The sequence below is a fragment of the Canis lupus genome, chromosome 1 (genome assembly GCF_048164855.1).
Source record: "Canis lupus baileyi chromosome 1, mCanLup2.hap1, whole genome shotgun sequence".
NCBI lineage: Eukaryota > Metazoa > Chordata > Mammalia > Carnivora > Canidae > Canis > Canis lupus.
This window is the reverse complement of record NC_132838.1, coordinates 82962725-82990448: the sequence shown is the minus strand read 5'-3', so window position 1 is coordinate 82990448 and position 27724 is coordinate 82962725. Positions and strand designations below refer to the sequence as shown.

General features: G+C 40.2%; 1 protein-coding gene across 7 annotated transcripts in view; it reads left to right on the top strand.

Annotated features, from left to right (window-relative positions):
• Positions 1–27724, top strand: part of GCNT1 (glucosaminyl (N-acetyl) transferase 1) — a 57482-nt gene that overhangs the window by 13053 nt on the left and 16705 nt on the right. For 4 of the 7 annotated variants that reach the window (XM_072837722.1, XM_072837726.1, XM_072837729.1 and 1 more), the window contains 2 exons: positions 11637–11729; positions 13381–18856. In XM_072837722.1, the coding sequence (XP_072693823.1) occupies positions 13502–14788 (1287 nt within the window). In that variant the 5' untranslated portion in view covers positions 11637–11729; positions 13381–13501 and the 3' untranslated portion in view covers positions 14789–18856. Of the gene's footprint in view, positions 1–11636; positions 11782–13380; positions 18857–27724 lie in introns of those variants that run through there. The other 3 variants (XM_072837723.1, XR_012036148.1, XM_072837727.1) reach the window with 3 other exon arrangements.

Genomic DNA, 27724 nt, shown 5'->3' with positions numbered 1-27724 from the left:
TGTCCTGCAGTGGTAATGAGGTTGAAATTTCTTTAAAAACAACAACAACAAAAAAAAAAACACCAAACAACTGTGTGTACACGCATATGCGTGCAGAAGTAGATATATTTCATTAAGTCTATCAAGGCCCGCTTCTACTCATGAACTCTGTTGCCTCAGAGGACAAGCTTTTCCTATTTCAAAGTTAGTTTAGCCATTGCTGGTGCATTAAGAAAACTGGGATAACACTAAAGCCGCATAGGCAGTAAGACACACTAGTCTGTCTTTGAGATGGAGACAGACAGATGGTCTTTGTCCTTTATGCCCACATTTTCATGACACTAAACTCAAAAAGACCCCTTTTTGTGTGTTCAGACAACCTGGTTCACTCCTCCGAATGCTCTTGTAACCTATGTCCTTTAACATCTATCTTTTCTTAATTTATAAAGCCTTTTGTAAGTGACATTTTCTACTGGTACTCACCTACTCCAAAGGTCTAGTCTAGTTATAAGCCAGCTGCATCTTTTTAAAAATCATAATAAAGAGGTTTTAAAAAAAAAACCCTGGAGGTTACAACTATGTCAGGGAAAATTCAGTAACATTATGTACATCCACCTCTGCTGTCCATTTCCAGAACTTTTCATCATCATTTCAAACTAACTCTGTGCCAACAAACTGTAACTTCTCCCTCTGCACACATACTGCTCCCAGCCCCTAATAACCTCTGGTACACTTCCCATTTCTTATGAATTTGATGACTATGTACCACATATCAGTGGAATCATGCAGTATTTGTGTTTTTGTGACTGGCCTATTTCACTTAGCACATCTTTAAGGTTCCTCTGTGTTGTCACATGTGGTAGAATGGCATTCCTTCTCAAGGCTGAGTAGTAGTCCTCTGTATGTATACCCCATGGTCAGTTTATCATTTGCTTTTCCTGATTACTAGTATAATGCCTTATTTCTGATACTTTTGTGCAATTATGGGCATTCTTTTGGCTTTCAAGGGAGTGTATGAAACTTTTAAATTCATATGCATTTTTTTTAAAGATTTTATTATTATATATAGAGAGAGAGCACAAGCAGAAGGAGGGAGAGCAAGAAGGAGATAATATCCGGCAGTCTCCTCACTGAGCATAGAGCCCAACTTGGGGCTTGATCTCAGGACCCTGAGATCATGACCTGAGCTGAAACCAAGAGTCAGCCGCTCAACCAACTGAGCCACCCAGGCACCCCCATATATATATTTCTGGCACCAAATTATAAATTTTTTAAAAAGATTTTATTTATTCATTCATGAGAGACACAGAGAAAGAGAGAGGCAGAGACACACGCAGAGGAGAAGCAGGCTCCATGCAGGGACCTGACGTGGGACATGATCCCAGGACTCCAGGATCACACCCTGGGCCAAAGGCAGGCGCTAAACCACTGAGCCACCCAGGGATCCCCTGAATTATAAATTTGAAGAGATTTCAGGATATCAAGAAAGCATGGCTACTAACAGTGGTGAGATTAGTGGGGACATTTTTTCTGCTGTGGAAAACCCAACTGTAAGTCTGAAGGGCACATAATTCTAGGATCCTGTTTGAATTCACCAGCTATATTCCCACATTTCCTCATTTCCATGTTTGCTTTCATACTGAGCTGAAGGCAGAGTCTTCAAGCTCTGCTTCTTCAGTCACAGGACCCACTCCAATGGCTAAAGGACCCAGATATCTTGACGAGGAAGAGAAGTGACCCTGAGCAAGTCCATTGGAATGCTTTATGGCATTGTGTCTGGCCCAGCTGGTGCCCTCATTGCATCCCGCTCATCCTTTCCTTTCCTTTCCTTTCCTTTCCTTTCCTTTCCTTTCCTTTCCTTTCCTTTCCTTTCCTTTCCTTTCCTTTCTTTTTTCAAAGATTTTATTTATTTATTTATTCATGAGAGACATGGAAAGAGAGGCAGAGACATAGGCAGAGGGAGAGGGAGAAGCAGGCTGCCCTCTGGGAGCCCAATGCAGGACTTGATCCCAGGACCCGGTGAGCCACCTAGGTGTCTCACTGCACCTCTTTTTTGACTGCATTAACAAATGTATGTAGCTTCTTGAGAAAAGGACTAAGCCCAGCCAGTTATTGGGTCTTTCACCCTTATGAGCTATCATTAGGTATTCTAGAGAGAACCAGATGAAGGGCACTGGTCTTTAGTCTCAGACATTCAGAATGTGTGCATGTGTGTGTAGGTGGAGGACAAGGAAAAGACAAGCATTCAGAGAACAAACCACAGATCAAGTCTAGTCTCTGTGGTCTTACTGTTTACCTTAGATTTACAAAGGAAATTTCCAGAGCACTTTTCTCTATTTGACTCTTCCAGATTTACTGCCTTTCTGTGCACCTGTGTGAGCACACACACGTATGCACATACTTTCATTATTACTGAGCAAAGATCACTTGATGGATGAGGGGCCGTCGTGGGCAGGACAGAGCTGGCCCACTGCTGCTGCTTCTGGACAAAGCTTTTGTTTTGTTTTTTTTTTAAAGATGTTATTTATTTGAGACCGAGAGAGAGAACATGAGCTGGAGGGAGGGGCAAAGGGAGAGGGAGAAACCAACTCCTGGCTCAGCGGGAAGCCTCACCTGAGGCTGGATCCCAGAACCCCAAGATCATGACCTGAGCCGGAGGCAGACACTTAACCGACTGAGCCACCCTGGACAGAGCTTTTCTACAGCCTCCTTTCTCTCCTATTACCTACTATCTAAATCCTACTCATCTTTTAAGATTCAGGTTAGCTGTAATCGAGGAAGCTTTGGATCCTTTCTTTTCCTCTTGGTGGACTTCGAGCTTTCAGTTCTGCGGCAGAGAAACTGGTGTGTAATGCATCTTGCCTGCCAAGCCTGGAGGCAGGAATGGCCTCAGCTACTTATGTCCCTGGTGGTAGTTCCAGGGGAGGAAGCAAAGGAGACAGACAATAGTGCTATTTCCAATAGTGAATGAAATGCCTGAGTTAGTTTTGTCCCAGGGTCATATAGTGAATAAATGAAAAAAAAAAAAAGTCTATAGAATTTTTCATGCCATTAATTCAGGCATAGAGAACTCTCTTCTTTTCCTTCTTTCTTCTTTCTTATCTTCCTTTTTTCTTTCCCTTCCTTCCTTCTTCCCTCTGTCCCTTTTTCCCTACCTCCTTTTCTTCCTTCCTTTTTTCTCTTTTATAGGTGACCACATAGATGAAACCTGGTTTTAGTTAATTACATCTAATTTAAAATTAGGAGCAGGTCATTGAGAAACTTTCATGAATTATATACCACATATTTTGAATTTATACATGAATATGCTTAAGTACGGGATTAAACAGCTCATGGGATTGTAAAAAGAAGTAGAAGCAGAAGAAAAGAAATTCCAATAACCATTCCGCTTACTGAGCTTTAAAATGCTGATTTTTATTCATTGTGTTTAAGAACCGATCAGCTGCCTTTATAGCTCTTAATTTTATCACTACCTTAAAGATTCTAGAAAAATGGTAGCCTTGGTTTTAGTCAGAGTTATAAGTGCACATTGTTTTGAAAAGCACGTATTTCCCCAAGAGTGCCAAGATGTAGGATGTGTCTAAGATCTGCCCCTACGTGAGAGCTAGCAAGTTTGGCATTTTTCATGCAGGTTCCCTGAGCCCGTGTCCAGAGAACTTGGAACAACGCTTTGGAAGGGAGAGAGGAGAGATGCTCATTACGTTTTTTAGCAGAGGAACATGGGGTCCCCTTGAAAGAAACTTGTATTTTCATTCAACAAACATAACTGAGTGATTCTCTGTGGCACATTCTGTGCCTGGCCCTGGAAGATACAGGTTCTGGAGAAGAGAGCCGTGCTTTCAGCCCTCACCTCCTTCAGTCACACCGTCTGACTTTAGTTGTAATATCTTATTTCATATGGAAGCCCCCTTTCCAAAGAGGGTCCAGTGTCGGGAACCCTGGGTGGCGCAGCGGTTTGGTGCCTGCCTTTGGCCCAGGGCACGATCCTGGAGACCCGGGATCGAATCCCACATCAGGCTCCCGGTGCATGGAGCCTGCTTCTCCCTCTGCCTATGTCTCTGCCTCTCTCTCTCTCTCTCTGTGACTATCATAAATAAATAAAAATTAAAAAAAAAAAAAAAGAGGGTCCAGTGTCTGTCCGAGAAGGTTTTCCCTGTTGACTATGTTTCTGTGGTTGAAGCTCAAGAAAACTGGAATGAGCTCTGGGAGACAGTGACCTAAACTGTGGAGCCCAGTGTTTTTCGTTTTGTTTTGTTTTTAAAAGATTTTATTTATTTATTCATGAGAGACACGGAGTGAGAGGCAGAGACACAGGCAGAGGCAGAAGCAGGCTCCATGCAGGGAGCCCGATGTGGGACCCGATCCTGGGACTCCAGGATCACGCCCTGGGCTGAAGGCAAGGCAGGCGCTAAACCCGCTGAGCCACCCAGGTGCCCCAAGCTCGATGTTCTTAATCAAGATCCCAGGAGCTTTCCCTGGCCAGTCTGCAGGAGCAGATACCTCTGGGGGTCCAGGAGCTGCCGTTAATGTGACGCCTCAGAAAATCTGGGTACTGTGCTGCCGTGAGTCATGGACAGCAGCCAGGCGACAGAGCGACCAGACTCCCCCAGGTGAGGTGAGGCCGTGGAGCTCCAGGTGACAGAAAGGACTCTACCCCGAATGGCAGGAAGTAGCCTTGAGATCTCATCCACATCCTCTTGCTTCTCCAGGCTGCTTCAGGGTGGGGTTTGAGTCACGGTCCTCTGAGATCTTGGACAGCTTTAGCATCCATCACAGTAGTGGCTATTTTGCTCCTGTCACAGCAGTCTCTGGGGTGCAGAATAATAGTCCTTGGGAGTCTGTGAAATTGAGTCCCGGAGGAGCATCCATGGGACCAGAGGCTAGCGCTTCCTGCTGCAGAAGGACAAGGGGTCCCAGACCCACTTGGCTGTGTGTTCATGCGCACCTGTGCGAGCACACACGCATGTGCACATACTTGCCTAGGTGTGTGGGCACCTGTGCACACACATTTTTTTTTTAAGGAAAAAGGTATTTCCACTATTAAAAAACTGAAACAATAGGCAATAGGCAGAGAGAATTATTCTTATGTATAATAGTTTTGTTTGGACTTAAACCAGAATGACTGTGGTGGGAATTGTTGAGAAGAAAAGAGTTTACCTTTTTGAAATCCACCCTTTCTTTTCTTTTTTTTTACAGTTGACTCACCTGTCCGCTGTAACCTTCACCAAGGCTAACAAAGCTAAGCAGTGCAGGGCCCTTTTTATCTTACCCCTTATCCGAGAGGCTTGAGAATAATTAGAGGCTGAGCAGGAAAATCCTGATTGTTCTTAGGGGTGTGTGCCTATGGATATGCATATTGACTGAATGTGTTAAATCCTACTTTGAGGTCTAAATATGTTATGCCCTATTAGTTTTTAATAAAACATGTATTTTTCTCTCCCTCCCTCTTCTTGCTTTGCCTTTTGAAAAAATTATTATTATTATTATTAAAAAAGGAATTTAGGAAAATATAGCCTGAGCCATAGGCAGCGCGTTTCTTTATTTTATTTTATTTTTTTAAATTTTCTTCTGTATGTAGTGAGACTTCTCTAAAGTCACTGAAACTAACAAGTATGTGGGATGAATGTCACCTTTTGGATTCGGTTTATTTAAAAAACTGAGACATGTGCTTAGTTTTTACATTGTAAGATTTTTTTTTTTTTAAGATTTTATTTATTTATTCATGAGAGACACACAGAGAGGCAGAGACACAGGCAGAGGAAGAACTCCCTGCAAGGAGCCCAATGCAGGACTCAATCCCAGGACCCGGGGATCACGCTCTGAGCCTAGGGCAGAGGCTCAACCACTGAGCCACCCTGGCTCCCCATTATAAGATTTTCTTAAGTTTCCTAACATGTTCCAAACCGAAATCTAGATTTGATAATCACTGGGTTTTAGGCTTGCCTTACATGTATCTCCTCATGTACTTATCGTGGTGAAACAGTCCCCTACCTTAATTCTTCTGGTAGTTATGGTAGCAAGTCCCCTCCTTACCATTGTGAGCTGTTGAAGCGGTGGGTTCACTTAGGCAGAGGCCTCTTGCTTGGAACAGCCACGGAATTTAGAGCCTCTCCCATGGGCAGTTATGTGACGCTGGGCGAAGCACACAACCCATTTCTTTCAACAACCATCTTTCCCATTGCTCTGTCCTCCTAATAAGGTTTCAGTGAATCTCGATTGGGAAAATCATGTTTACATTATGAAGACTGCTGCTCCTCAGAGCTAAGCCACAGAGCACCCAGATGGCTTTTTTCATCATTGCATGTCTGATTGCTTTGGAGGCAATAATTATCACCCGAACCCTCTCTCACATGCTTTGTTTTCAGTGTAGTTATGAATTCACCACCCAAACTCTGCCAGTTGTTTAAGTTAGTTTTCAATATGCTTATTCTCATCATTTATTCTATCAGTTTCATCTTGAAGACATCTCTCCTGGGGTCTTTTTATTTTTATTTTTTTCTATTTTCTATTTTATTTTAGAGAGAGGGAGAGTGTGTGTGCAAGATGGGGGAGGGCCAGAATCTCCTGCAGACTCCTTACTGAGCACGCGACCTGACTCGGGGCTTGATCTCGTGACCCTGAGATCATGACCTGAACTGAAATCAAGAGTCGGTCGCTAAACCAACTGACCTGACATAGCCACCCAGGCACCCTGAAGCCTTCTCATCTGCCCCAGCCTGCTACCCCTGTCTGTTAGCCTTGCTGTAGTCTAGTCCTTTACTCTCATCCTGGGATATACCTTTTCTGATTCTTATGTTTTTCCTTTTCTTAGTTTATACTTAAGGTTAGTTTTTTTTTAAGTGAATTCTACCCCCAGAGTGTGCTCAAACTCACAACCCCCAGATTCAGAGCCACATGCTCTACCGACTGAACCAGCCAGGCACCCCCGTACTTTAGTTTTAATGGAGTTGATCCTCTAGTAGCTTCCTGAGATAAAGTGCATAAAGGTAGATATTTTGAGACCTTACCTGTCTTAAGATGTAAAATGTTTTTTATTTGACCCTTACTTGACTTAGTAATTCATCAGGTTCAAAGAATTCTCATCTCCCATTCAGTTTCCTTCAGCATGTTGATGCTGTTCTCATTATCCTATCTGTCTTTTGTGGATGGTTTCTATGAAATGTGAAAACACTGTGCTGTTGAATCCTGTCTATGGGGCTTATTTTTCCCCCTCTGGAGACCCATGTCATATTCTTTTTTTTTTTTTTTTTTCAGTATTTCATGATTCATGAGTGTATCTTGGTGTGGATCTGTTTTTTTTTTTTTTTTAACCCATTGTATCGGTTTTCCAAGGAGTTTCAATCTGGAAACCATTCCTTCTTTGTGAGAAAGAATCTTTAGCCGTTTAATTGATTTCTTCCTTCCGTCTTTTTTTGTTTTCTCTTTCTGGAGGTCTTGTTATTCTTCCAGATAGTGGATCTCCTGGTCTGCTTCTCGAAATCACTATTTTTTTTTTTTCTCTAATTTCCTCATCAGTTGGTTTGCCTATTTGCTTAACTCCTTAAGAGTTTTCCTCAGCTTTATTTTCCAACACTGCCATTGAGCTTTACAGTTTTTCCTATCATGTCGTTACGTTTTAAGACCCTTTTTTTATTTGCTAAGTGTTCTGTTTTTGTGGTTTCTGATTTGTTGGAGTCACTGCTATGAGGCAGACCTCCCCAAATGTAGTAACATGAACATTTCCATTTTATTTTTTGCTCACACATTTTTGGGTCAGGAATTCAGAGAAGACCTGAGTGACCATGGGCTGGAGTCATCTGGTAGCTTCCTCACTTATATGTCTGGCAGCTGGACTAGGATGAATGAAGGCTGGGTTCACCTGGGACTGTTGACTTGGGTACCTTGGACTCTCTGGCTTGTTACAACATGGAAGCTGGTTCCAAAAGGAAACGCCTGGAGAGCAAATTTTCTAAAACAACCAGTTGGAAGCTGCATACATAGTTTTACATGACCCAGACTTGGCACCCAAATAGTGTCACTTCTGCCAAACTCTCCTGGTCATTGTAGCCACAAGGTTGTCCAAATCTAAGGGGAAAGAAATTTTGACTCTGTCTTGATTGGAGAATGTTAAGGTCACATTGCAAAAGAGCATATGGGACAGGAGTGTTGTTTTGCCCATTTTCAGGCCATATAATCTTATTGATTGAATGCAATGTTTTTCTTATTAATTTTCTTCTCCCCGTACACAATGTGTTTCTTTGAACGTTTAGGGAAATTTCCAGTTTAAGCAATATATTTAGGTCTTGGCTTGGTTGGATTCCCCAATGAATGAACTCCTGCATTGGGGTGGCTGGCGAAATTCTGGGAGCTGATAGCTGGAAATAGGGAAGGAGATCTCAATACCTATTGTCCTTGGGTTCACTCAGTTCTGCTGTTTCTTGGTTGGAAACCTTGTTTTCAATTGTGCCTGGTGTGCCCCAACATACAGAGACTAAATCTTGGGTCTTGGCCAGGTTTCAGGGTAGAGATACAACTGCTTACAAATAACTGCCAGCCACTACTGTTTTGTTTTGTTTTATTTTGTTTTCAGCCACTCTCACCCCTCACCCTCCGAAATCTGTGCCACCATTTCCTTGACTCTTCTGAAGATCTTATAGCGTAAATAGAGCCAGTTCTTTCTTTCCTTGCTGGCAGTCTGGGATTGTTGGGTCTGCTTAATCAGTTACCTTTCATCTCTCTGCTTTTCGGATTTTACTTGCTGTCTCCTCTCTCACTGTGCCTGAGAACATTTTGTCTGTCCTCCCACTCCAGTGAGCTGCACCCTAGTCCTGACCAGATAGAACTGCTCATTTTATGTTGGAACGCTTCTAGAGACTGTTACTGTTACCTCGGGTGTGTTTGATGCTTTTTTTTCGATTCTCTTCATTGACCAGCTCTCCTTAGTACCAGCATCAGAACAGATCAGAGTTGACTTTCAGTATTGATAGAATTTAGTATTCTTGTGGTTCTTGGTTTTGATTTAAAAAAAAACACCTATGAAGAACTATTGCCTTAAGTACTAACTTTCGTTTCTTCACATGGTAGAATTATTTTCTCCCATTTCGTCTCAAGTTGTGTTTTCCTACTTAAAAATATTCATTGTGGGATCCACAAGGAAGTCTGTTCTTTCAAGAAAGGCATCAGTGTTCAAGAGAGGGACTTTGTCTAGATAATTGCTAAGACAGTTGCCAAGTCCGGTAGATTTTGGGCGAGGAAGGCTTGGCAGTGTGTTTGGGTCACATAGCAGAATAGCAGATTACATGTAAATGGACTAAGACCTCCAATCACAAGGCAGAGATTGGCAAAATCGATTTTTAAAAAGTGACCCAGTGATAGGATATCTACAAGAGATATGGTTCAGATTTAGAGACACAATTAGGTTGCAGTAAAATAATGCAAATAGATGTGCCATGTAAACAAATACCCGAGGTGAGCTAGAGTAACTATACTAAGAGCTGACAAAATAGACTTTAGGGTAAAAACTATTAGAGACAAAGACATTTTGTAATCAAGAAGGGCAACAAGGAATCGGAAGACTTGAACTCCACGATAAACCAACAACTAATGGACATTTGTAGAACACTCCACCCACATCAAATACACGTTCTTCTCAAGAACACATAGAACTTTCTCCAGGATAAGCCGTATCTTAGACCATCAAACAAACCTAGGAATGTGATCACCATGTTGAGAGATTAGCCTCTGTTTAGAAACTGCCAAAGTGATTGTACCATTTTGCATAGTTGGTGTTCATTGTGCCTTCTGGGTGTGCAGGTTAATTTTTTTAAATCAAATTTGGGGAAGTTTTCAGCATTATTCAGATTTTTTTTTCTACCTCTCATGGTACGTATCCAGCCCTCTCTCCCCCCCCTTTCCTGTCCCCCTCAGCTTTCCTTCAGGAAATCTTATATGATGCATCTGTTGATAATGCTTAATATCTCATACCTCTCCGAGGCTCTGTTCATTTTTCTTAATGTTCTTTACTTTTTGTCCCACAACTAGATATTCTCACTTGACCTGTCCTCAATTCCACTGATTCTTCTGTCAGTTTAAATCTTCTGTTGAACCCCTCTAGACAACTTTCAGTTCAGTTTATTGCACTTTTGGTTCCAGATTTCTGTTGGGGTTTTTTTCTTTATAATTTTCTATCTCTTTATTGAGATTCTCAATTTGGTTAAATATCATTCTCATTACTTTCAGTTCTTTAGTTCCTTGAAAATATTTATAATAGCTGAAAGTCTTTGTTAAGTCCAATGCCTGGGCTTCCTTAGGGACAGTTTTTACTTACTGTGCTTTTTTTCCTGTATATGGGCCAGACTTTCATGTTTCTTGACATGCCCTGTATTTTTTTATTGTTAAAGGGACATTTTATTATTTATTTATTTTTTAAAGATTTTATTTATTTTTTCGGGAGAGGCAGAGACACAGGCAGAGGGAGAAGCAGGCTCCTGGCATGGAGCCTGATGCAGATCTTGATCCCAGGACCCCAGAATACCAATAATGGCCAATTATTTTATTTGTATTATTAATATTCACAATTTATTTCCTAACTAAATATTTAAAAGTCTTAACACTAAATATTTCTAGTGTTAATCCTGGTATTAATAAATCTGAGCTGAAGGCAGACGCTCAACCCCTGAGTGTCCCCCTATGGAGGGACATTTTAGAGATGCCTGGGTGGCTTAGTCAGTTAGGCGTCAGCTCTTGATTTCAACTCAAGGCCATGAGATCCAGCCCTGCATTAGACTCTGTGCCCAGTTTGGAGCCTGCTTGAGATTCTCTCTCTCCTTGCCCCTCCCACTGCAACCCCCCCCCCCCACCACCACCACCATGTACTCTCTAAAAAAAAGAAAGAAAGAAAAAGGACATTTTCTAATGTGTCAACTCTGGAAGTCGGACTTCTGCCCCGGCCCTGTCCAAAAAGGCAAATCCTATAGTGGTTTGTTGTTGATGCTGTGTTTGCTTCGTGACTTTGCTAGGTTAGTTTTCAAAAGTTTACTTTCTTTGTAGTGTGAGGCTACTTAAGTCTCTGTTCAGTTAGCTTGGATACTGGATCACCTAATGATTGGATAGAGATTTCTTTGAATGTCTGAACCAATAAGGAGTGGGTACTACTTAGTGGCATCATTTTATGATCTGATGTTTTAATGGCTGTTATGCTTAAGTATTTTTTCAGAATCTCCCCATGTTTCTTGCTAATACAGGTTTGGAGTTGGGTGGTGGAAAAGATAGTTGGAAGAAGACAAGATAAGCAGCTAACTCAATTACAAGATTGGCTTTCATGGGCCAATAAACACTGGGAATCTTCACAGTGGGGATAGAATATATTGGATTTTCCAATAGTATTGAACCATTAAACTGTTCCTTGGCACCCACTTTGGGACATGCTGCTAGAGTTTTCTTTGGAAAAGTTTGACCCAAATTGCAAATATTTTCAAACATTTAGCAATACACAACCAGTATTAGAAAAACAAGTAAGACTGGAGAGAAGGAAATTTTGAAAGTGAGAAATGAACCAGCCATAATTTTGAGAAAAAAAAAAGTAAATACATAGGATTAGCTCACCAGCATGCTTTCTGAGTGTGTGTATACTTAATGAGCATTACATCCCTTCACACATTTCCCTTTTCATTTCACAGATTTTTTAAAAAGCCTCATGGGACATAGCACCATTGCTGAATGCCTGGTACATATAAGAAACCTGCCTGCATGGGAGGCACTCTACAAACACAGTATGTTACCTGAAATCTGAGAACTAAATGAGCCAGACTTTAATTCTAAATGGTAAAAAAAAAAAAAAATAAGCACTTTTCATGACATTATTCTATACCAATAATGGCCAATTATTTTATTTGTATTATTAATATTCACAATTTATTTCCTAACTAAATATTTAAAAGTTCTAGTGTTAATCCTCGTATTAAAAAATTATTTTCAGGGGGATCCCTAGGTGGCTCTGCGGTTTAGTGCCTGCCTTTAGCCCAGGGTGCGATCCTAGAGTCCCGGGATCAGGTCCCACGTCGGGCTCCCAGCATGGAGCCTGCTTCTCCCTCCTCCTGTGTCTCTGCTTCTCTCTCTCTCTCTCTCTATGTCTATCATAAATAAATCAATAAATCCTTAAAAAAATTAAAAAAATAAAAAAATAAAAAATTATTTTCAAATCCCTGTATATCTGGTATGGAGATAATCAATGGTATTTGACTTTCTTGTTAGAACAGTAACACTTGGGAGTGCCTGGCTGAATCAGTCGGTGGAGCATAGGACTCTTGATCTTGGGGTTGTAAGTTTGAGCCTCAATTGGGTGTAGAGATTACTTAAAAATAAAATCTTAAAAGAGAAAAGTAGCATTTATTAGTTATAGTACCAATTTCCAAGTTATAAAATTGATTTTTGAAAATAATCTATTTTGTAATATTTATAAACATAGTAAAAATGAGTTGGGTTCCTCATTTGAATATAGACAACTGGTCTGTCATACCTTATAATTTGTATACAACTGTTATTTCTCACAAGCATTAATTATCATAACCTGTTAAAAAACAATTCAGGAAATACAAGGCTATGTCTCTATTTTTGATTGTGTATGTCTTCTCTTCCTGCGGTGCCTGGTATGGAATTAAACTAAGATACGAAACAGACTCAAATCCAGCTTGGTTTCAGCCAGTCCTTCGTAGTTTAATTTGAAAAATCATTTTACTTGCTTTTTCTTCTGAGATTCTTAGAAGTCACAGCTATTTTTGAACTTCTCCTTTAGAGCACCTCCAGTCCCAAATTGGTGAAGAGCAGAATGGAGCTGATCTCTTCCAATATGTAGGGCTGCTGATGCCAACTTATGGATAATAATGGATGTGTCCAGATGAATCCAGATTGGTAAAGATTTCAAGGCAAAGGCTGCTAATTAGAACCAGCACAGGAGCAAAAACTCACCTCAGCAACTGTGGAGAGTTAAATAATTGTAGCCTAGGTCTTCAACTGTGATTTTGTACCTTAATATTCCTGAGAGATAAGATGTAGGATATTTCAGCACATCCTTTTTTTTTTTGTTTTTTTATTTTTTTTTAGAACTTATTTTTAAGCAACTTCCATACTCAATATAGGATTCGAACTCATAACCCTAAGATCAAGAATTGCATGCTTCATTGACTGAGCAAGGCCAGTCTGCCCCCCTTGTATTCTTTCTTAATAATATGGTATTAATATTACAGACTGTGGGTTTCCTAGAACACTACTCTCTTGTTGACCAATTTGGTTCTGTTTTGAACATCTGACCTCATAGCAAAGAGAATAGTTTTTAAACCTGAGAAGATGTTGTAAAAAATTGTATTTATATACATTCTTTCTGTTTTTTGTTTTGTTTTGTTTTATTTCTGTTCTCTGTTTCAGGATGCCTTTGCAGTTTTGCTAAATGCAAACTAACAACTCTCAAGGCCACGACAGAAGAGAAATCATGACTGCTTAAAGCCTAGAAGACTGCCCTTAATAGAGTAATCCCCAATTGTTTGAAATGCTGAGAACATTGCTGCGGAGGAGACTTTTCTCTTATCCCACGAAATACTACTGCCTGCTTCTTGTTTTTTCCGTAGTCACCTTCTCTGTTTTGCGAATTCATCAGAAGCCCGAATTTGTAAGTGTTGGACATTTGGAGCTGGTTGGAGAGAATCCTAGCAGTAATATTAATTGTACCAAAGTTTTACAGGGTGATGTAGATGAAATCCAAAAGGTACAGCTTGAAATTCTAACAGTGAAGTTTAGGCAGCGCCCTCGGTGGACAACCAGTGACTATATAAACATGACCAGAGATTGTAATTCGTTCATCAAGAGGCGCAAATACATCATGGAACCCCTTAGTAAAGAAGAAGCAGAATTTCCCATAGCATATTCTATAGTAGTTCATCACAAAATTGAGATGCTTGACAGGCTCCTGAGGGCCATCTACATGCCTCAGAATTTCTACTGCATTCACGTGGACAAAAAATCCGAGGATTCCTTCTTGGCTGCCGTGCTTGGCATTGCGTCCTGCTTCAGTAACATCTTCGTGGCCAGTCAGCTAGAGAGTGTGGTATATGCCTCATGGAGTCGAGTTCAGGCTGACCTCAACTGCATGCAGGACCTCCATAGGATGAGTGCAGACTGGAAGTACTTGATAAATCTTTGTGGCATGGATTTTCCTATCAAAACCAACTTGGAAATTGTCCGGAAGCTCAAATCGCTAATGGGTGAAAACAACCTAGAAACTGAGAGAATGCCATCCAACAAAAAAGAAAGGTGGAAAAAGCATTTTACAGTTGTTAATGGAAAGCTGACCAACACAGGGACTGACAAAATGCATCCACCTCTTGAAACACCTCTATTTTCAGGCAGTGCTTATTTTGTGGTCAGTAGGAAGTATGTAGAATATGTGCTAAAGAATGAAAAAATCCAAAAGTTTATGGAGTGGGCAAAAGACACATACAGCCCTGATGAGTACCTCTGGGCCACTATTCAGAGGATCCCTGAAGTCCCAGGCTCGCTGTCCTTAAGCCAGAAGTATGACATGTCTGACATGCATGCAATCGCAAGGTTTGTCAAATGGCAGTACTTTGAAGGTGATGTCTCTAAGGGTGCCCCCTACCCACCGTGCAGTGGGGTCCATGTGCGTTCTGTGTGTGTTTTCGGAGCAGGTGACTTGAACTGGATGCTACGCAAGCACCACTTGTTTGCCAACAAGTTTGACACAGACATTGACCTCTTTGCCATCCAGTGTTTAGATGAGCATCTGAGGCATAAAGCCCTGGAGACATTAAAACACTGACTGTTCATTTTGGGCAACGTTAGAAATAAGAAGACACGTGCATGGGATACACCCCACCTGATTCTTCTGCCCAGTAATAAACAAACATCAGAGAAACTATAAGGGGCGCTCTTTGGGTTGGGGACTCCAATTAGAAATGTCCTCGAAACTGTGGTTTCTGCGGAGCACAGTGGGTTAGAAAGGTTATAGCATCAAATGTTGACCTAGAGTTAGCAGGGGCCGTGACAGGTTGGGAGGCACTGGGCTGGGGGGCGGGGAGGGGGCGCTGGCTCAGGTGGCTGGGGAAGAGGCTGAATGCAAAAACCAGCCTGTTCAAAGAACTCAGGGACTTAACAAAATGACTAAGATTTCATCTGTGCCAAAATTACTTTGAGAGCTTTAATGATGACAATTTTCTTAGTTTGAATAAATTTGCAGCAACAACCAATTGTAAGGGTGTAATTTATCTTGCAGGTTTTATTTGGTGAAATAGAAATTTGACTTTAAATGGTCCTTGTAAATAATTTACTTTCTGCTGTAACATTGTGCTGTGTAGCATATCAGTATGCATTGTCTCAGGGAACTTGAAAAAATGAGCTTGATTGAATGTGAATATTTCTGATTTTCGCTTCTAACAATGTATATATGTTTTCAAAAACAAAAAAGTAGCACTGTCTAGCTTAGTTGATTCTATGAATCATCTTATTAGAAAAGATATCTTAAGTTATTTAAAAAGTTGAGATATCTTTATTATTATAAATTACAGAGAAACTCAGAGAAATTCCATTTTTCCAAGTATTTGTCTCTACTCACCCCCACCCTCATCTCCTCAGACCCTGCTATCAAGATGTATAAAAACTTGTTTCCATAATTCCCCAGAATACTGCCTCAGTTCTCTTATGTGACCCAAGACAGAAAGAGTGTTGTATGTATGGGCAGTGGAGATCTAAGACAGAAAGGAGGAGGTAGGCATGAGGAGTTGGAGGAGAGGCAGCCTATTTGGGCAATTTCTGAGATCTTAGATGAATGTTCTAGCAGTCAGTACTATTTCCAGATAGTAAGGCTATTGCTCTTTGGATCCACTTATGCCCAGCTTCCCAGGGACAACTTAATGTCACCTGTGCCTCTATTTCAAAGGACTGGCTGGCTTCTGTTATCCTTGCTTCTTCGTGGTACCTGCCCCTTGGTTGTTGTTTAGCCCTTGGATTGTAAGTTTCCTTCTTCCTCAGAACCCATGAGGAGGGACCCAAACCCTGTGCCACATACATACTTGAAGGCCTGATAATCGTGAGGAACATCAGGTTTGGGGCAGATTGTTTCAGTGTTGATATTCACAGCCTATGGCTTCTGCTCTACTTTTCCACCAAAAGACAAATGATTTGAAGTTGCCATTGTGCTGTCTCCTATCTCAAAGTAAATGAAGATTAGAAAGAAAAAAAAGAAAACGTGCTCTTTTGCTAAGCTGATGCTATTCAGCCAGAGATCTAACAGGAAATGTGATGCTTTATCAGTTTTCAGACACTCAACTGAGAAAATGATTTTATTCCTTAAAGTTAGAGAGCATTTTCATTTTACGGAGAGAGCTTTGTTGTGCTGACCCTCCTGAATGAAATTTTCACATTTTTAAAATCTTTATCATCGTGTGTAAACATGCAAGTCAGTAGATTGCTGTGCTTTGCATGATTAGGACAGACATTGTTGGGCCAAGAAAAACATACTCTGAAAACTCAAAGATAATGTCCATGAGGGCATAAGATGATAATGCCTTCTCTTTTGCCTTCTAAATCGGTTTGCTCTTTTAATGCATGTCAAATGTTTCTCCCATGCTCTCTTAGCAGGAGATTTTATCTATAGATGAGTCCTTTTTTTCTCTGAAATTAGTGGTATTCGTTGACAAATACTTTGTGTCTATGTCTTATATTTTTACTTAATTCATGGTGTCTGGTTTTATGCACATTTTCATTTATTTTGAAAATTTGCAAATTTACAAAAAAGTTAAAAATAATAGTACAGTGAACACCATATAACCCTCACCTGGAATCTCTGGTTGTTAACATTGTGCCCTATTTACTTTAAATTATATGGATTTTGGAATTTAACAAAATTGAAGATTAAGTCTATCTTTGATTTATTAATATCCAAGGTTATTTATTTCAACACTCTTATTATAGTGTGACTGCATCTGACTTGCATTTAAAATTGAGCGGTTTTGAGAGATTTTTCTCCACCAAAGATATAAAAATAAGACTTTAGAGTCTCACTTCCGAAGTACCCCACTAAAACTCTGGACCTACTGTCTTCTATATAGCAGTGGTACTTCAGTATTCTAAATGGCACTTGGTGGGACATGTCTGAACATTACTCTATTGCTAATGTCTATTACAGGGATTATATAGAATTTGTTTATTGTGACTTCCTTTTGTACATTTTAGCATAACTTAAAGCAAATAAAATTCATACTGCCGGGACGTGGGGTGATGGGCTGCCTCAGTCAGTAGCGCATGCGAATCTTGATCTCAGGGTATAGAGATTACTTAATAATAAAATCTTTAAAAATAAAATAAAATTCATACTATTGGGACAAGCAATTTGAAGAACCAAAAAGATGGTTTCAAAAGGAAGCAAAAATGCAAGTTCTTTGAGAAAGATATAGAAATTATTTAAATTGTTTCCTATATGTCAGTTATTAAACACTGCTTTTACTGTCACTTAGGGTCTTATGTAGGAAATTATTAGGATTCATTCACAAAACAAACTGCAATTTTGAGATGGAAGTTTTATTCTAGTTAATGACATACTGCATCAGATTAACATATTACTTACAAAGAGCAAGAGTTAACAAAAACAGTTCTATAGGCAATTAACCTAGGCTCTTCCACACCATAGTAAAAAAGACTGTTAAGCTTTGCAAATGTGAATTGTTGGGGAGGGAAAAATTTTAGTCTACCCAGTAAGGTCCTAGCTGGCCTGAGAATCAAACTGACATGAGACCAAGTAAGGAGAAATTAACAAGAGAAAGTCAAAGAGGGGTGCCTGGCTGGCTCAGTAGAGCCTGTAACTCTTGATCTTGGGGTCATGAGTTTGAGTCCCACATTGGGCATGGAGCCTACTTAAAAAAAAAAAGAAAAAAATCAAACTAAGTTTAATAAATAACGTGTACCTTCTGTGTACATGGCAGAGACCCAAGTAAACAGTAAGTTCCTGACTGATGCCATTGCCTTAAACATCAGCTCTAGTTAAAGACAAAAGGTTTTGGGGGTAGAGAGGGCATTATGGGAGGTTACCAAAACAATAAACCAAGGTAAGGTTATTATGCAGATTTAAATCCATGCCTTTTCGATTGATAAGTTTCTAGAGATTTAGAGTCCTCCTCTTCTTGGTATCGAAGGAGACACCTTTAAAGGGAGATTTCTCTTGTATATATAAATGTCTCCTAAAAGGGTAACTTCTCAGTTTTCAGAGTTTTCTGTGTCTGTAGTTTCTTTAAAAAAAAAATATCAGCATAGGGGTACTTGGGTGGCTCAGTAAGGTAAACTTTGACTCTTGATTTCAGCTCAGGTCACATGGTCTCAAGAGTTGTGAGATCAAGCCCCACATCAGGCTCTGTACTCTCCTTGAGATTTTCTCCCTCTCCCCACTGTTCATGTGAGCTCCATCCCTCTCTCTCTCTCTCAAGTAAATAAATATTTATGAAAAAAAATAACCAACTTAAAAATCGAATATGCCAAAGAGGCAAACTTTGGGGCAGCAAAATCTGCTTCCCCTACAGAAGCATTATTGTCTCCAAACTTGGATTTGTATCATTCGTCAAATACAGTTCACTCTAATGTAAGTAGATGTTCTTTTGTAGTTATTTAGGGGAAGAGGAAACCATGTTTTAATTTATTAAAACTGTAGGGTCCATTAAACTGGATTGTTGTAGTTTGCTTAGAAAATAAGTTAATTCTCATTACGTTAAATACAAAACAAATGAAACACTGTTTCATGGCAAGTGGGGCTACCATAGGTTTTACTCTTTTGATTGTGGGCATGACTGAATGCATTTGTAACTAGTCATATCACTATTAAAATCAACCATTTAGAAATCAATGCCTTGTCTCACAAATTATTCTTTTTCCTTAGCTACCAGCACTCAGATTTAGTAGTTGATGTGATATTTTGTAATCAAGCAGTGTTGTATATGAGTATTGATTAAAAACATCAATTCTCCAGGCAGAAATGTCTGAGAGGAAGAGGGTGTGACAGTGGTAAAAAATTTAACACAGATGATGCAAAATATTCAGACGGGGGCCTTTAGAAGAATGCAGTGTCTGTTGATGGGAGGGGTGAGGGAGGGCAGTTTTCCAGTCAGTTCCATATCAATGACCACAAATACTAAAGATCTGCTATTTGCTGTGGTTTGTGTGTGGGGGGATGCAACTGAGGGAAAGGAGCCCCCTCAAAAAAAAAATATCAAGTGCCCACTCAAATGTCCTCCCAATTGATCTGTTAAAGCCTTCTGGTGCTCTTTGGCCTCAATTTAGATGAAACACACTCTAGAGAGTGACAATATTGATTAACCTTAGATCTTGCTCTAATAACTTGAAAATTTTAATATATATCCTTTATAAGCTTGCTTGCCAAAGATTTAATTTTTTTTAATTTATTTTTTATTGGTGTTCAATTTACTAACATACAGAATAACCCCCAGTGCCCGTCACCCATTCACTCCCACCCCCCGCCCTCCTCCCCTTCTACCACCCCTAGTTTGTTTCCCAGAGTTAGCAGTCTTTACGTTCTGTCTCCCTTTCTGATATTTCCCACACATTTCTTCTCCCTTCCCTTATATTCCCTTTCACTATTATTTATATTCCCCAAATGAATGAGAACATACAATGTTTGTCCTTCTCTGATTGACTTACTTCACTCAGCAGATTTAATTTTTAATATGTGCTTTCTTAAAGTTTTCAGGGCTTATCATCAGAATATTGATTTAATATTTTTGATGCAATAAGATTGAAACTAGAAATGACTTAGAGCTATTGGGGAAGAAAAAACTTCATTACTGCAGATTATATTTTTGTCCAAATAGAAAGCCCAAAATATATTAGGATTTTTATAAAATTAACCAATATAACCAGATATTCAAAGATTAATAGGTTTCCCATATTCGAGCAAAAAATAATGGTTTTAGGGATCCCTGGGTGGCGCAGCGGTTTAGCGCCTGCCTTTGGCCCAGGGCGCAATCCTGGAGACCCGGGATCAAATCCCACGTCGGGCTCCTGGTGCATGGAGCCTGCTTCTCCCTCTGCCTGTGTCTCTGCCTCTCTCTCTCTCTCTCTCTCTCTCTGTGTGTGACTATCATAAATAAATAAAAAATTTTAAAAAATTTTAAAAATAATGGTTTTAAAATATAAATGGATTATGTTACTATTCATCATGGCAACAAGCTCAGTAAAATGTTTGAACATAAGATGTGTGTAAGACAAATAGACTTGTATAGTGGAAAACTACATTGCACTCAAAGACAAATATTTCAAACATGACCTTTCCCAAAGCAGTCCATCTGCTAAATGGAAGTCTAAACATATTCTCAAAGGTTAGTAAAATTGTTCTAAATTTCATCTGAGAGAAAAAATGTGCAAGGATAGCTAGGAGGGGTGCCTGGGTGGCATAGTCAGTTAAGTGTCCAACTCTTGATTTCAGCTCTTTCCTCTGGGTAGGCTTGCAATTTTTGAAGGCCATAGGCCGCTGCAGTCTTCTTTGCCTGGCAAAGCAATAAAACTATCTTCCTCTTAATCCCAAATTCTGTCTTTAGGTTAAATTTGGGTTCTGAAGCATGGGGGTAGGTTTTCGACAACAGAACCTTCAGAATACAGGAAGGGAAAGGCAAATTTATTTTATTCAACAAGCCCATATTGGAGAACACTGATTAAAGCCTCATAACCACCAAAATCCAGATTGATTAAAAATGAAATAAACTAGATGAACATACCAGTGATGATCTGCATGTGATGGAATTTTCCAGATTCTTTAAAAAACAGATTATAGATTTAACTAAAAGTATGTATCTTCTGAATATGAGAAAGCAAAAGGCAATCAAAATTGGAAAACTTGCTAGAAAGAGGGAGGCTGAATACTTTAATATGGAAATATTTTATTCTAATATTTTTTAAAAAGGCTTAGTAAGATAGAAATCATATATTATGCGATTCACCTATTTAAAATGTACAGTTTAATGGTTTTTAATAGAAATTAGCTTTAGAATATTTTTATCACCAAGAAAAAAAAAAAAAGAATAGCCAGAGGGACATCCTCAGTGGTTGAGCATCTGCCTTTGGCTTAGGTGATCCTGGGGTCCTGGAATCAAGTTCCACATCAGGCTCCTCTGAGCAGGGTGGTCTCTCCTCATTACCCCTAATAAATTAATAAATCTTTTAGAAGCACTAAAATGCCAAGAGTAAAATTAACAAAGGGTGTTATAACCCATAGAAGATGAAGTATAAATGGTGATTATGAAATACTGATATTCCGGACACCTGGGTGGCTCAGTGGTTGAGCCTTTGGCTCAGGGCGTGATCCTGGAATTCTGGGATGGAGTCCCGCATTGGGCTTCCTGCGTGGAGCCTGCTTCTCTCTCTGCCTCTCTCTCTGTGTCTCTCGTGAATAAATAAATAAGATCTTAAAAAAATATATATATATATATTCAATACAAATAATCCAAATTAAAACAATTTAACTTTTATACATACCAAATTAGCAGGGTTTTTTTTAAGGGGGTTTTAATATTCACCTTCATAATTATTAGTGATCAGGATCTACATTTAAATGCAGTGTTAGTCCATATCCTTATTTATGATGAAATGTAAAATTACACAAATCTCCAATGATAGAGAAATAAATGTGCATTTTTTTTATATTCATATGATGGGGTATTGTGGAATATAATTATAGTATACCTAGTGCCATGGCAAATTACTATAGGTTAAGGGAAGTAAACTGGAGGCTATATATATGATCTCAATTATGAAAAAAAAATGATATTGAACACAAAGGAGCATTCAGAATTTCCCTGAAATATCACATCTTTATATTTTGAGAGCAATTCCTTCCAGGTGTATAAAATTGTTGCCTGCCAAAAAGTTATTTGGAGCATTTTCCATGTACAGTTTGCCTCACGGAATCTTATTAAGGATCCTCACCCCCAGCATTTATTGGAGGGAGGGAGGAGCCCTCTTTTCTCCCCATTTCTCTTTAACCCAGAAATGTTTTTGGCTTTAAGCTTCGGTGCTCAACAATGTGTCCCAAAGCCCTGTCCTCCGGGAAGCCCTGTAAGACACTTTACCTGTATATCCTGATTGGAGAAAACCCTTACGCAGCACTAACCAGAAGATTAACTTAACTGATCCTATAAGGGCACTGTCAGCCTGGCTTCAAGATCCCAGGACATCTAGATTGGCACCAGTTTTGCCTACAATGCCTTTGAAGGTATGTACGGAATTTCGTTATCTGATGCCAGATAAATGATCATTTAATTGGTCTAATTCTTTAGCTGCATACCAATGCAACTTGAAAATAGACTCTGGTGTCATCCAGCTGCACATCTGATCAATCGTGGGAGGAACTTGGATGCAGAGTACCAGTGCAGAAGGAGGAGCCTATTTAACCCAAGAATTTGGTACATTTCATGGAAAGGCTCAATTACCTTCAAGATCAGCTAAGACACAGAAACCAATTTTTTTCTTAAAAAAAAAAAAATGTGTTCTGTGTTTTGGGATATTTTTAAAGATTTATTTCTGCAAAACTAATCACTAGCCTAAACACTAACTGGGTATATTGGGTATATAGAACTTACTCTCTTTGTCCTCAGACTTATTAGTAGACTTTTTTGGCCCAGTCAGAATTTTTTCATTTAACTTTCTTTTTTTTTTTTTTTAAACATGAATCTAATTTTTTTTTTAATTTTATTTATTTATTTATGATAGTCACAGAGAGAGAGAGAGAAAGAGAGGCAGAGACACAGGCAGAGGGAGAAGCAGGCTCCATGCACCGGGAGCCTGATGTGGGATTCGATCCCAGGTCTCCAGGATCGCGCCCAGGGCCAAAGGCAGGCGCCAAACCGCTGCGCCACCCAGGGATCCCTCATTTAACTTTCTTAAAAGGAGAAATATTTTCTTTTGGGGAAGCTTTCTGTACTTCCCCACCCAAAGAAACATGCTCCTTCAAATATGTCCCTTAGCTAATGATAACAGCTAACCTTCATCCAGCATTTCCTTACTACACATTCCAGGCACCTAGCACCATCTTTCACTTCACAGCCACTTTGAGAGCACATGCTAGTCTTGACCTGTTTTCAAAGGAGCCAAAGAAGTATATGAACCTGTAGTAAATGGCATCTGATAAAGCAAAAAGTTTTTTTTTTTTTTTAAAGCAAAAAGTTTTTATCTGATCTGTTTTTCCATCTGAAGATTCATTCTATCTCCTTCCCCAGACCTTGCCCTACTTTGAGTGTAGTGCTTCTTTGGTCTTTAAACACACGAACACATTGAGGAATAAAAGGTGGAAGCAAGAAGAATTAATTCTTGAGCCTTGGCTGAATCACCCCCACGAGCACGTGGAGTGAGGAAGAGAAAGAGCAGAAGTGGACAGTGTGGTGAACATCACTCCAGTGAGAGCCACGCCAAGGAGGAGAGGTGGGTGAGAAACCCTGAGTCACAATAGTCCTAAAGGTAAAAGCCAGAGAAAAGAATCTGGAAGCCACAAAAGGGAATAGCTTCAATAGGTGTGGTCAGTCTTAATACTCTAAAGCTTAGGAAGTTTGAGAGGGAAAGGTTTGGGTATAAAATATATGGTAGGCATCAAACTCTAATTTCCAGAGATGGAGTCCATCTAAGTAGGCAAGTGTTGCTTCTCTAGCTGATGTAGCTAATACACCCACCCAAACACACCAGAAAGGGTAGTCTCAGGACTGTGAGGAACCAGAAGCTTGTTTGGTGAGCCTGGTAGGCCTATAGGGCTGGCTTTGGTGTTGCTGAGGGAATTCTGTACACAGCTGGGTTTTGCTGAAGAATCTGAGAGGAGGAGGTACAAGCTTCAAAGACCACAGAGCATTGTTGGGGGCAGGGTGGTGGGTAGGCCGACAGTCTGTGGAGAAAGCAAGGGGAGGCTATAAAGGGAGTCTTACCCCTCTTGATCTCAGGTGACCAGCCATCTGGGTTTTTGCCTAGGACTGAGGAGGCGCCCAGAGCCAGGACCTCAAATGCTAAAACCAGGATGAGCTGGTCATGGAACCTTTGTCTTACCCTCCAAATCTTCAGGAAAATCTACATCAGTGCTTTGAGAGTGGAATTTATATTTTCTGGGTATTGGCACTAGAAATTGGCCTGGAGTAGGCACAGAGAAAGAAGAGCAGTGAGGGGTGGCTCGAGTAAGAGAGAATGATAAGGGAGCAGGAGCATGGCAGGGGGATGACATCTTCTCATGCAAACTGAGAAGCCCAACTCAAACTCCCACCTCTGAGGGGGTCTTTGTGGGCAGAGTTGGTGGATGGGGAGAAATCAGGACAACCCAGCTGGCTCCAATGATGGCATGCATATCAGTGCAGGCAGTGAATTACACTGCAGGTTCTACTTTGGAAAACCCTTCTATGATATATCCAGTTACTGAGGTTACCAACCCAAGAGGCATCCCTGAGTTTCCAACTTTCCTCCAGCCAGACACTAAGATCTCTCTTCCAACAGTGCCTTTTCAAGTTCTCTCCTCTTGTCCTCAAGCCCAGCTCAGTTCCTTTCCATCTCTCACCTGGAGCATTGTCCCTTTCCACGCTGCCTGTTCTTAAATGTTGGCTTCCAGAAAATGTCACCAACACAATCTGGTTGCAAGACAGAACAGAGTTGATTGCTCCCTACAGTAATGGAGAGCTTCCATCTCCAGGTTACTGGTAGCATCTCAGAGGGAAGAGAACTAAGTGGGGGCTCTTTAGGAGTTTTTTTTTTTTTTTTCTTTTTTCTTTAGGAGTTTTTAATCTGGTTAAGTTGGGTCTGACAATGTGAGATCTTGGCTAATGATAGTAACAAAATAGTCTAGGATCAGAAGACATAGTAATCTGTGTGGGTGTAGATGGTTTTGCCTCTCTCCTCCTTACCTTATCTTTCACTCTTCCAAACCAATAACAGCAAGAACAACAAAAATAACAGTAACAATAATAGTAGCAGTAAATACTTACTTACTTAACTGTCATCCTGTGCCAACATTTTAGAGATATTTGCCCATTCAATCCTTCACCCACAGTCTGATGGGCACAAGCACAGCCATCCATATTGTACAAATGCAGGAATGAAGCAACTCAACCTTTTTAGTGTTGAATAATATTCCATTTTCTGAGTATACCATGGGTGTTATTTATTCATTTGCCCACTGAAGGACATCTTGGGTGCTTCTAAGTTTTGGAGATGCTGAAGAAAGCAGCTATAAACATCTGTGTTCAGGTATTCACGTGGGCATAAGTTTTCGACTCTTTTTTTGTAAATACCAAAGAACACAATTGCTGGGTTGTGTTGGTAAGACTTGTGTCTAGTTATGTACGAAGCCCCCAAATTGTGGTCAGCAGTGGCTATACCATTTCACATTCCCACCAGCAACGAACGAGAGTTCCTGTTGCTCCAATCTTCAACCAGCATTGGGTGTTGTCAGTGTTCCAGATTTTGGCCATTCTTGTAAGTCTGTAGTGGCATATCGTTGTTTTAATTTGTAATTCCCTAATTACAGTGAGGTGGAGCATCTTTTCTTTATTCCATTTTTTTTCTTTTTTCCATTCTCCTTTATTCCATTTTTTTTTCTTTTTTCCATGGAGCATCTTTTCATACGCTGATTTGACATCTGTCTCTCTTCCTTTATCAGTTCAAGTCTCTTGCCCATTTTTAGAATTAGGTTGTATATAGTGTTTGTAATTGGCTTTTAAGAGTTCTTTGTGGGATCCCTGGGTGGCTCAGCCGTTTAGCACCTGCCTTTGGCCCAGGGCGCGATCCTGGAGTCCCGGGATCGAGTCCCACTTAGGGCTCCCGGCATGGATCCTGCTTCTCCCTCTGCCTGTGTCTCTGCCTCTCTCTCTCTCTCTCTCTCATAAATAAATAAATAAATCTTTAAAAAAAGAGTTATTTGTTTATTTTGGGTAACAATTCTTTATCAGATACATCTTAGGCAAATATCTTCTCTCTATAACTCTAAACTTTTTAACAAAAAAATACATATTAAAATGTTAAATTAGTAGCTGATATTGCTCCTTGGGAAGAGGGACTGTACTTCATTTTTGTATTTGTAGGGCTGGCACAGAGCATGATGTACAATAAATGCTTGTTAAATACGTGGTACATGAATAAAAGCAGTTAATTTGCTTAATCCTGATTAACCTCCTTAAGGAAAAAAACCCTCCTCTTAGATATATTTTTTCCTCTCAAATTGACAGAAATTGTAACAACAGAAGGGAAAAAATATAAATTTACTCACAAACATCTAACATTTGGTTAAATTCGGCTTGTTTTCATTCTCACTGTAGAAAAACAAAACAAAACAAAAACCTTTGCTGAAAAGGAAATGCTGTACCTGAATTAAAGCATTCTGTCCTCCCCCCCCACCCCCCCAATATGTCTCTTCAGGAAATTTGATCTTTTGGAATCTGATGTTCTTTCCTCACTGCCTAAGCATGTGACTGAGGTAACTGGAGAGTAAAACCAATCCAGCTTGTGTGGTCAAAAAGTTTGAGTCTCTGGCAGGTGGAGGGAGGATGTTCCTTTTGTTCACTAGGAGAGGGCTTGTGGGAGGAGGAAGAGGAGGCAGTGTATGCTCCTGGGTCCCTGGGTGCATTTTTTCCCAAGCCATTTATAGAAACTCCACAAAGGAGGTCAGGGTACACCTGTTTCCTATGAAGCTTGACTGCATTTTGTATGAGGTGCAAGCAAGGAAGCAGGGATGGGGAATAAAAATAGGGAAGATGTAGGTGTGCAAAAACTCAGGGGAAAGGGGAACTTGGCTGGCTCAGTTGATAAACCATGAACTCTTGACCTTAGGGTTGTGAGTTTGAGCCCCCCATTGGGTGTAGAGATTACTTAAAAAAAAAAAAAACTCAGGGGAAAAAAATACACTCATTCTTGGCTTAGGACTAGTAACAACAAACCAGTGGGATAGGAGAGAGGAAAGCTTTCCCTAGAATCTTTCCACATTACTATCGCATGATAGGGGGTTGTGGGGAATGACTTGATTCAGCAGTGCTGTGTCATTTTTTAAATTAATTAATTAATTTTTGAAGATTTTATTTATTTGTTTAAGAGAAAGAACATGAGCAAGGGGAGGAGCAGAGGGAGCAGGACAAGCAGACGCCCCGCTGAACGGGGAGCCCACCACCTCAGGGCTCCATCCCAGGACCCAGAGATAATGACCTGAGCTGAAGGCAGATGCTTAACCAATTGACCCACCAGGCACCCCTACTGCTACATCGTTTTAATAGCAGACTCTGGCAAGAGTGTGACTTTCGTTCAAATGGGCTTTCCCCAACCTGGGCACTATTAACATTTTGCACCAGATGATTCTTTGTTTCAGGGGTGGAGACTGTCCTGTGTATTTTAAGATTTTAGCAGTATCACTGGTCTCTAAGTACTACATGCCAATAGCACCCCCCTTCCTCTCCAGTTGTGACAAACAAGGATACTTCTAGATATTGCCAATGTCCTCTGGGGAACAAAATCATCTCTGCTTGAGAGGCACCGATTTATAGGAAGAATTCAATTTCCATCACAGTGCCTGGGCAGAGTGTCTACTATATGAAAATTCACTGAGTAGGTATTAGATTTACCCTGGTGAACCAAAAACTCATGGTTGCTGCCAGTATGCAACTTAAATCTGATGGGTTCGAAAATAAATGGATGGATGTTGGATGTCTCAGTAGGTAGATGTTACTTCTCTTAGGAATCTGCCAGTATTTAG